Genomic DNA, 11,082 nt, shown 5'->3' with positions numbered 1-11,082 from the left:
TCAAAGCCTTGAAGAGAGTGCAGAGAAGATTTACTAGAATTATACCAAAATGAAGGACTTCAGTTCTAGGGAGAGACTAGAGAAGCTGGGATTGTTCTCTTTAGAGCAGAGAAGGTTAAGAGGAGATTTAATAGAGATGTTCAAAATTGTAAAGGGATTTGATCGAGTAAATAAGGAGAAACTGTTTCCACTGGCAGAACGGTTGATAACCAGAGGAGACAGATTTAAGAAAATTAGCACAAGAACCAGAGGGGAGGAGGAGAACTTTTTTTAACGTAGCAGGTTGTTGATCTGGAATGCATTGCCTGAAAGGGTTTCAACAGAAAGGGGGGAATTTTATCCTGGCAGCAGGGGTCTGAACTTCCAGAGAGATTGACGCCAAGATCCCAGTATCTCCTCTTCTATGGAAGGCCCGCCGAATTTAGTGCCAATCAGGCAGTTAAATGGACAGCAGCGGGCCTTCCACGGGACCCCATTGCCGGAGGTCCTGCCTTCCAGAGCTGCAGGTCAATCAGAGGTGCACCTACTGGAGGCCGAGGAGCGTCGCTGGGATCACTCTCAGGTAGGTCAAGGCAGGAGGGGTCTCGTGGGATGGGGGTCACGGTTGGGGGGAGGGGTGTCGAGGGGACGGCAGCAAGGACAGGAGGGTGGTCCTCAGCGGGCTACCCCCCCCCCCCACTTCCTGATGCCAGGTTCATCGTTCAGGCACTGTTCCTTTTAACAAGCAACATGCTCCTACCCTGCCAGGAGCTGGGAAGTAGCCCGCATGGTTTTCCTTGCCATGCTCCCAGTTAAGGGCCTCAATTGGTGGCGGGGCGGGAATGCCGTTCACAGGAGGAGAGTAGAAAATTCCCCCCAAGCTTGCTGAAAGGAGTTGGAAATAGACTGAAAAGGGAACATTTTCAGGGCTATGGGGAAAGAGAAGGGGAGTGGGATTAATTAGATAGTTCTATCAAAGAGCTGGCACAGATATGATGGGCTGAATGGCCTCCTTTTGTGTTGTATGATTCTCTAGAGAATCTCTAGAGCACTCTGGCAGCTCCTTTGAGTTACTATAAAATTCCATGAAATAGTAAGGCAAATATGGAATGCTTCCAAGAAATCTAACATATCCCACTATTTCCCTCCATCAAAGTCTTGCTTTAAAATACTTTCCTGTCAAATAACTCACTACCATGGGCTGCAGCCATTAGAAATGTCCTTTTTTCAGATCGGAAGGAGGTCTTATTTCTACGTTAAACTTACTTCTTTGAATTTAAGCGCAATTTAATTTGAAGCTAATTCCCCGATTGTATCCCAAATTGGATTATGAACGTGGTGGCTGCTCAGTCACAGGCCTTTTGGACAGGATTTTAAGTGATGAGGCACAGTCTCAGCCTCACATCTCGCAGCACTTCGATTCCATTGGCCAGTAGTTAGCTCAAGACATGCAGACAAAGCAACAATTTCCCTTAATTGCAAACCATTTTGCAGAAATATTTGGTTCCATCTACTCAAAATAGTCAACACATAACCACGTGTCCATGTTTAAATCAGTCAATTAAGGAAGGCTAAAGATGCAGTATCTTCCTGGCATTTCTTCGCGGACGAAGGTTTTGGGAAGGTTGTAGTCATTGGTTGCAGGCCCGCTGGTGACCGGCAGGTTCTCCCACAGTGGGTGCAAGTGAAGGTGTAGTCGCTGCTGGGGGCAATTGGATCTATCCTTCTCCTCCTTTTCTCTTTCATGCTGACTCTTCGCTCAGTCTCAAAGGTGTCTGTAGTAAAGGCCTGTTACCCAACCCGAACCCAACGGGACCTGATGACATGTGTCGGGTTCAGGTCGGGTCGGTTTGCACTTCCGGGTCTGGCATTCGGGCTCGGGTCGGACACGCTCCATCACAGGTAAGTGGCTCCACTGTTAATGTAATGTTTTGACTAGAAAGGTGGTTTTGTTACAGTTATTTTAAGCTTGTGCAGATCAGCAACAAAGTGAAAAACGGAAGGTGTTAACTGATGGGTTGGGCACGGGAAAAATGGAAGGACTCGGGTCTGGTCGGGTTTTTTTTTTTTGCAGACCTGAGCAGGCCTTTAGTCAGTAGCCCTCCTGATGTAGCATCTCCAGGCATCACAATCTACGGCCTGCACTTCCCACTGGCGATGGTCGATGTGGCACACAGAGAAGGACTTCATCAGGGAGTCCTTGAAACATTTGCACGGGGCCCCTCTGTTCCTTTTACCTGTGGTCAGCTCTCCATATAACACGATCTTGGGCAGGCGACTGTCGTCCATCCGGGCAACGTGACCCGCCCAACGCAGTTGGCTTTGCAGGACGATGGCCTCCATGCCGGTGATGTTGGCTGTTTCCAGGACTTCAATGCCAAGATGCAAGTATAATGAGATTCATAACGGTACATATATCTGAACTCAGGAATAAACTTTCTTTAATTCCATTCTGTGTATGTGAACTTGACTTTAAGCTCAAGAGTATAGAAGGGAGTCAAACAGCGAGGACTCAATACTGGACCCCCCCTTAGTTTCTATAAAACATGAAGTGCAGCTCTTAATTCGGTTTGTGTAGTGAATTGTTAATTAAATGCTAGATGTTTTTAAAAACACTTTACTGCACAAACTTTATTAATTATGTAAATGCCAGCCATCAAACTGCATGCTCATTTCATTTGCAAACTGGAAACTCGCTGCTCAGGCTGATTGGAGAATCTCCATGGAAGTGGAAGAGTTTCTGGTTGAAAAGGTCGGGTTCAGGCACCTTTTCGCTGATTAAGAGCATTTTTTGAGGCTGATATCCTCCTGTTAGGTACATATTAACATAAAGGGAGCTAAAATGCCAGGTTAATTGGAGTTTGTTGTCGCAGGTATCTCCATTTTGCAGGGGTTTCACAGTCTTTCCAAATATTTGTGTAATTTTTTAAACACATCTCAATTTTTAATGAAATAGTGTAAAAATTATTTGGGATCAGTGACAGTAGATCATGCTACTAATCATCCAAACACCCTCATGATATCTCTTTAAACATTAGACCAGTGTCAATTTGCGTGCAACGAAAAAAGAATTCAAATTGATTCTCGGCAGGAATTATCGTTCAGGATCAGTCATACGATATACATTTAAAGGAGTCAAAGTTGTACAATTATTTGTTGGTGTGCAGACATTTGGCTGTGTTCTTGTGCCATTGCTTTGTAGCAGTGGGCCTGTTGTGATTGTCTTAGGTTGATGGGTGTGATGGCATAACTCTGCATGGGCTCCTGGCATGGCTGTTGTGGTTGTGCCTGCAAGGATGCTGGAGTAGCTTTTGCAGTTCGCTGAGGTGCCATGCTTGCCGCTATGTGGCTCCAATCTTTTACAAAGTGGAAAGTCACACAGCAGTGAGACGGGTCATTGCTTGAATTGCCTTTGTTAGCAATAAAAAGTCACTGAAAACTGGTGCCTCTACAAAACAGCTTTCTATCTAGCAAACAAAATTTTTAAGTCCAGTTTATGTTATTGAAATTTTTCAACTTCCTGCTGAAGAACTGGGCAAAGCTGAATTGCAATTGACCTACAGAGGGCAGAAGCAGGGATACCGAGTCTGCAGCATCCAAAGCGACAGGGGGCGCTGTCCCGTGAGTCGCGGTCCTCCGGGCCGGGTGAGGGCGCTGTCCCGTGAGCCGTGGTCCTCCGGGCTGGGTGAGGGCGCTGTCCCGTGAGTCGCAGTCCTCCGGGCCGGGTGAGGGCGCTGTCCCGTGAGCCGTGGTCCTCCGGGCCGGGTGAGGGCGCTGTCCCGTGAGCCGTGGTCCTCCGGGCCGGGTGAGGGCGCTGTCCCGTGAGCCGTGGTCCTCCGGGCCGGGTGAGGGCGCTGTCCCGTGAGTCGCAGTCCTCCGGGCGGGCTCGGCCATCTGCTTCGCCATTTTGTTGCGAGAGAGAGTGGCGAGGCGGCCGTTTGTGGTTCGAGGGTTAAACTACAACCCGGAGCGAAAATGCGGGTCGAGAAGTGTTACTTCTGCTCGGCGCCGGTGTATCCGGGTCACGGGATGATGTTCGTCCGCAATGATTGTAAGGTGAGGCCAGGGAGGTGGTCAGAGTGTGTGGGGTACTGGGCCCAGGCCTCGGGCCTGGAGCCGGCGGCTTCTGTCATTAACTCCTCGGTTCGTTGTGCTGTTGCCGAGTGGAGGCTGGTCCTGTGAGTTGGGAAAGATGCGGGTGAGATGGGGTGGAACAGACACAGTGTTCGCAGCCGCCGGACCTCACTCATAGGTAACAGTAAAAAAAAACATGTATTTATATAACGCCTTTCACAAACACAGGATGTTCCAAAGCGCTTTACAGCGAGTGAAGTACTTTTCAATGATAGGCACTGTTGTAATGTAGGAAACGTGGCAGTCAATTTGAGCACAGCAAGGTCCCACAAGCAGTAATCTGTTAATGGCTAGATAATGTTTTTGGATGTTGATTGAAGGATAACTATTGCCCCTGATACTGGGGATGACACCCATGTTCTTCAAAATAATGCCGAGGAATTTTTTTACATTCACGTGAGAGAGCAGATGGGGCTTCCGTTTAATGTCTGATCTGAAAGATGGCATCTCTGACAATGTAGTACTCCCTCAGTACTGCAATGGAGTTTCAATCTAGATTTTTGTGCTCAGGTCTCCGGAGTGGGACTTGAAACCAAAACCTTCTGACTCTGAGGTTAGAATGTTACCCACTGAGCCACAGCTGAAATTTAAGCTAGATTATTGATGTGCGATTAGTAATTTATTCTGCAATTGGCCATGACCTGGAAGTGTATGATGCTGACACTGAGGTCCCTGTGTAGCAGTGTCAGCACTGCTGTCGGTCAGGTGCACCCTCACATGAGCAAGCTGATCTCTCTCCTTCCATCAGTCTGCACGGAATGTCCTCAAGGCCCTACGGGAAAAGGAGACGGTGGATCCTGTCGGATGGTTCCCCGAGCAGACCGTCAAAGTCATTTGGCGGAATGCCTCATCACCAGAACTTTCAAACAAGCAGCGAGACGTAGCTTGGCTGGTGGTGAGAAGGGCCCTCCCCGTCAGATCCTTCATGCACACCCGAAGTCTCGCCGTCTCCGCACAATGCCCCCACGGTGGCTGTGGTGGGGAAGAGACGGTTGCCCATCTCCTCCTGGAATGTGTCTTTGCAAAGCAGGTGTGGAAAGAGATGCAGTGGTTTTTTTCGAGGTTCATCCCAAGCAGCTCTGTAACACAGGAGTCTGTGCTCTACGGGCTGTTCCCGGGGACGCACACCGAGACAAACATCAACTGCTGCTGGAGGACTATCGCTTCGGTGAAAGACGCCCTTTGGTCTGCCCGAAACTTGCTGGTCTTCCAGCGCAAAGAGTTGTCCACCACCGAATGTTGCAGACTGGCACGTTCCAAGGTCCAGGACTACGTGCTGAGGGACGCACTAAAGCTTGGGGAGGCCGCAGCAAAGGCTCAATGGGGAAAGACCACAGTGTAAGGTCCCCCCACCAAGCTGAACCGAGGGGCTGGATCCATGGGAAACCCCTCGAACTGTATCGTTAATATTTTCAATTGCTGTAAATGTAAAACTGTAATTGGCATGACAATTGTGCAATGGAAGGGTTGTGAAGAAACTCATGACAGTATTGAAGGAAACTGATCTCCCTTGCAATGTTTGTATTTTTTGGTGCTGTTTGGAAACTGTTTGGCAATATAATTTGTGCAGATTTTTATGAATAAAGTATATTTTGGAAATAAAAAAAAAATATCTCTCTCCACCTGCCGCCAACCCCCGGTGCTGCCGGGCCACGAGTAATGTTGGCGTGCTGGCTGGCGACAAGGAATGTTGGTACTGCAAAGTCAGTTAATTAATGTGCCAGAATGCAAATGTTCAGATTGTGTTTTGCTGCTGTACAGCAGTGAGATTTTCTGAAGTTCAGATTGGTGAAAGAGGTGACTTTTTACTTGTTCAAATGCAATTTTGTGCTGTGAAATTTACCTTGGCCTCAAAATGCTGTTTTGGTATTGCAGGTTATTATAGATTTAGAGGAAATCCAAATACCCAGTCTTGGAACCAGTTTATCACATGGCAGTGCATTATTGGAATGTTGTTTGAAATGCAGTAGTGATACTTAGTTTACTGCTGTAAACTTTGTATACCTCAAAATATATAATAGGGTAATTGAGATGTTGAACAATAGGCTTGGTTTGATTTCTTTCTGCTCAATCCATTCAGTTCTTGATCTTGGTCAAGCTGTTGTGCCCAGTTTGAGCTTCAGAGGTCTTCATGTTTTGTTTTTCTAATTGTCCTGCCCTTTTGACCTAGAAGGGAGGAGTGAAGTGACACCCCCAATTACTCTGTTATATATCTGTCAGTAACATTAAATTTGCTATACAAATTGTGCACTCTTATTTTTGGGGTCATCACCATTTTGATGTTCTGTCAGGTGACATCTCATTGGGGTGTTTCCATTATAAAGTTACCTGTCACACAGTCGCGCCTACACCTGCACGCTTCTACCACTACATGGTGTTTTGTAAGTGTCAGAAACTGCAGGTCCCTGTGTCTACAGCATCACTGCTCTCTAAGGGAAATTCACTTTGTCCTGACTTTCTGTGGGCAACACCACCTGAAATGGTTTAAATTTCTAAATCTTCTAGGTTTTCAGATTCTGCCGATCGAAGTGTCATAAGAATTTTAAGAAGAAGCGTAACCCAAGAAAGGTCAGGTGGACAAAGGCCTTCCGAAAATCATCTGGCAAAGAATTGACGGTGGTGCGTAAGAAGAAGCTTTTCTCGGCAACTACTGTCTAGTTTTACATCGTACACCATTTCTAACTTGATGTTCTTGACGTTTCAACTTTTATTTATAGGATAATTCATTTGAGTTTGAAAAACGTAGGAATATGCCAGTCAAGTACCAGAGAAAGCTCTGGTCTAAGTCAGGTAAGCAGCTCTTATATCGTTTGGCATTTGTATTATGAATGTATTGAACGTTTGTAGGTCACAACAGCAGTTTCGATGGATTTGATGAGATGTTCAGCCTGTCCCTGTTGCCATTTTGATGCTAGATTAACCTGGCACAGAATGTATTTTTGCAGCCCTCTCTGATTGAGTGTGTAACAAAATGGTCTGCAGTATGGGAGGGTAAATTTGAAGCAAACCTTTTATCTGAGTAAATAATTGAGAAGTGGAAATGTTATCTGACATTTCGCATCCATTTACAAAAGTGATGATAAGCTGGTGGATGAATGCAGAGTGGCTTACCAGAGTTTCTGCATATCTGACATGAGGAGCAGGGCACGGGGTCACAGTGTTAAATTTCCTTTCGATGTATGCCTAAGGCTACAACATTTTAATCCAACAAAAATCTAATTGTCGCCAGAAATGTTATTGGTGTCGCATGCTATTATGGAAGATGTTTCTACCTTTTAACTATGCATAGATTGTAAAAGTAAGTTACTATAAATTTAGGTGAGGGACGTATATGTTGGTTTCAGTTTGCATTGGTATTTCATATGCAAGCAAAGAAGCTAACTGTACAATAGATGATTTTCTTTCACATTTTGAAGTGTGTTTTGTTGCTGGAAGGGATAAGAGTTGATATAGTTGCGTAACTTTTTTATTTATATGCTGACGCTCTTGTCATTTGCTGTGTTCAGCACAATGTTAGCTGAACATTTTTTTGAAAACAATCACTTTACTGCAGGAAATCCACTGTGATGTTGAAATATACATTCTTTAATATATTAAGTTCATGGAAAGTTGCTGGAGAGTTTTACACACAATCCCCCTTTAGAAATAACTAACATTATATGGTGGCAGCAGCAGTGAAGAGAATGCTGAACCACTGAATGTGGATCTTCCTATGTATCAGAAAAAATTGGCTTGATTTTACTAAGCTCATCAATTTTAAGGCTCTTACATTGTAATGAAAGTAAAGATGAAAAATGGAGATTCTCTTTGCAATATCTCAGTGACATCTGACTGTGTACATGAAGACTGGTAGGTTTCTTAGGAAAGTAACTCATGTTTAACCTTTACTTTGTGATTGGGTTCAGGGAAATGCCTTCTTCCTGGATTGATGTTTTTTTTTTAGTGGATTTCTCTGACCCAACCTGATCTGACATGATTGAAGCCTGCTAGGATGCAGTTCCACAGGCACTGGTCATCCTCTGGGTACCTTCTCCAAAGTGGTCACTCCTCATGTTAGTTTAGACCTTGTTTTGACAGCTATTTGGCAGTGGGTGCATCACATCTGTCCTCAGAGTGCCTACATAACGCACTTGTCAACAGTGGCCGTTGAATGTTCCTGGGGAACCTTGGCTCATGCCATTTCCAAGCAAAGGGGTGTTGAAGTCTGTTGGCTTTGGAGCAGTATCTTTTAGAATCAGCTTTTATTTCTCTTGTTACATTTATTTAAGGCCATTGAAACACCTGGGTGAAAATGTTTTTGTTTTCATTTCATTAATGATGAAATTGTGTTCAACAGTTGAAGCAATGAAGAGAGTTGAAGAAATAAAACAGAAGCGTCAAACAAAATTTATTATGAACAGGTGAGTGTGAAAGATGACAAAGTGCAACATGTTATTTGCAATTTAATCCAATTATCAATATTTTGTGTCCTAAGGAAAGTTTTTTTGCATGAATATGTTCCTAGTGATTATAAAGCAAGAAATTGCATTTATGTTGCATTCGTAGATGGATACAGCACAGAAGGAGGCCATACTGGCCATTGTGCCTCTGCTCGCAATTTATTGCATTCCAAAATGCTTCACAGCCAGTGAATTACTTTTGCAGTATAGTTAAAGTTTTCTCTTGTTTGTCAAATGTGGCACCTAGTTGCATACAGCAAGGTTCCATGACTTCAAATGAGATAAATGAGCAGTTAATCTGTTTGGTGTTGGTTGAGGGATGAATGTTAGCCAGGACATCAGGAGGACTTCTCTTTCAGTCGTACCATATGATCTTCTATGTACATCTGAACAAGTAAGTAGGGCCTCAGTTTAACCTCTTGTATGATAAATGCACTTACTCAGTACTGTATCGAAGTGCCACTCTAGATGGTGTGCTTAAACTCATAACCTTGTAACTATGATGAAAGTGCTACCACTGAACCTAGTTGCTCCAGGTAATTTAGAAGGGCTGACGTGTGTGGACTGCACAGGGACTTTTGGATTGCTCTGTAGCCGTGCAGCTTCGAGGGAACATTGGAAGCAGGTTGCCTAACCACTAGTAGTTTCACATAGAGAAGGAGAGACAAAAACAAGAATTTTCAGAAATTTGAATCAAATGGAAATAGACCAAATTGAATCCAAGCTGTAGTAGATTTATAGTGAAGGTGAGCGTTCACAATATGTAAGAAAATACTAAGAATGTTTGTCAATGTAGTTAGACTAAGTAAGGCAAAGTTGAATGTATTTGTACGCATATCTGATGTAAATATAAGTTCTAAATATAAGTTTAGGATTCAAAATCTTAAATCTGAATTACTCTGTATGTAATCGTTCCTGTTGTGCGCACTTATTTTGGTTTCTAATCTGATTCTAAGTTCTGGTTGTGCAAGATCAGCTGGGGTATGTGGCTGAAACCTTAATCATCGAATGCAAGTGTTTAATAAAACAGGATTGCTGATATTCTGCCTTTTGTTCAAGGTTGAAAAAAAGCAAAGAGTTACAGACAAAGGCAGACATCAAAGAGGTCAAACAGAACATCCATCTCATCAAGGCTCCTCATGCAGGTAATGGACTGCGATTGCTTAAATATTTATGGCAAAGAAAGGAAACCTGTAAGCTCTAACATTGAATGTGCACTGTATATAATTAAAATAGCCATTGAGAAGTAAATCTATTTTAATATGTTCTGTTTTGATAATTCGTGAGTGTCATGTTTTCTTTTAACAGAGAGGCCAAAGAAATTGGAAGAGAAGATGGTACATATTTTGCAAGAAGATTTGGAAATGGCAGAAGATTCTTAACTGTTGCTATTTGGTGCCCCAAAAAGAGTGTATAAGATATGTTTCTACATAAAATCCCATTAATTTGCCTGTTTCACAAGCTATGGACACTAACAATTCTTAGAATTTATCCACGAGTGACCCAGCAGCACTTTCCAAACCTCGAGACTCCCAAAATTTAAACAGGACAAACCAGTGAGTAATTCAGATACCTGGATTTAATGCATCAGATTGACTAGGCTCATGGTTCAAATTGCTAGGGCCTAAAGGCAATAGTTTGGATGCTGATGGTATAAACTGCTGCTTTTGTTTGTATTATTAATGAATCTTTACCTGCAGTTTTTTAAAATCCGGATTACCGAATTGTCGTCATAAAAGAAAACACTTCGCTTTCGCAAAAGTAGGAAGGAAGATAACTGTTTGATAAGGACAACAATTGGGATCAGTTTCTGCTGTTTTCTGATATGAATAATCTGATGCGGATTTTGTTTTCCCCTTCAATTATAAAGTTTTCTGTTCCAGAAGTGACCTATATATTTTTTTAAAAGTTGATTGACCAGCCAGCTTTAAATGTAGGTTGCTTTAAACTTGATATGGAAAATTCCAGTCAATAAACATGTTTAATTAAAAAAAGCTTTTTGTAGATGTGGTGATTTGTGAAATTGTGACATTGATATTTAATTGTACAAATATTTTCCTGTTTTGTTTGGGTAGTGGTATTAAAGGCTTGTATTTGACTTTTTTAAAATTTGCATGAGCATAGAAACAGGCCATTTAGCCCACCCTTCCAAATCAACAACCTTTTCCACCTAGAAGGACAAGGACAGCAGATGCATGGGAACACCACCAGCTGCAAGTTCCCCTTCAAGCCACACATCATCCTGACTTGGAACTATATCACCTTTCCTTCACTATTGCTGGGTCAAAATCCTGGAACTCCCTTCTTAACAGCACTGTTGGTGTACCTACGCCCCAAGGATTGCAGCAGTTCAAGAAGGCAGCTCAATTAGGGATGGGAAATAAATGCTGGCCGGGCCAGCGATGCCCACATCCCATGAACGAATATAAAAAAAAACCTGGTCTGTGTTGGTGCTTATGTTCGATACGTGTCTCCTTTCACTCCTGTTTATCTAACCCTCTCAGAATATCCGTCTTTTCCTTTTTCATTC

General features: G+C 43.4%; 1 protein-coding gene across 1 annotated transcript; it reads left to right on the top strand.

The window, feature by feature from the left end:
- Positions 1 to 3,848: 3,848 nt before the first annotated feature.
- On the top strand, positions 3,849 to 10,546 carry rsl24d1 (ribosomal L24 domain containing 1). The gene is made up of 6 exons (XM_068017827.1): positions 3,849 to 4,035; positions 6,619 to 6,732; positions 6,831 to 6,903; positions 8,450 to 8,513; positions 9,612 to 9,697; positions 9,861 to 10,546. Exons 1-6 carry the CDS (start codon positions 3,955 to 3,957, stop codon positions 9,932 to 9,934), a joined length of 492 nt encoding a protein of 163 aa, XP_067873928.1. The 5' UTR covers positions 3,849 to 3,954; the 3' UTR covers positions 9,935 to 10,546.
- The last annotated feature ends 536 nt before the right edge of the window (positions 10,547 to 11,082 follow it).

Source organism: Heterodontus francisci, chromosome 38, assembly GCF_036365525.1.
Source record: "Heterodontus francisci isolate sHetFra1 chromosome 38, sHetFra1.hap1, whole genome shotgun sequence".
Taxonomy (NCBI): Eukaryota; Metazoa; Chordata; class Chondrichthyes; order Heterodontiformes; family Heterodontidae; genus Heterodontus; species Heterodontus francisci.
Note: the sequence above shows the minus strand (reverse complement) of the source record. Positions and strands in the feature narration are given on the sequence as shown.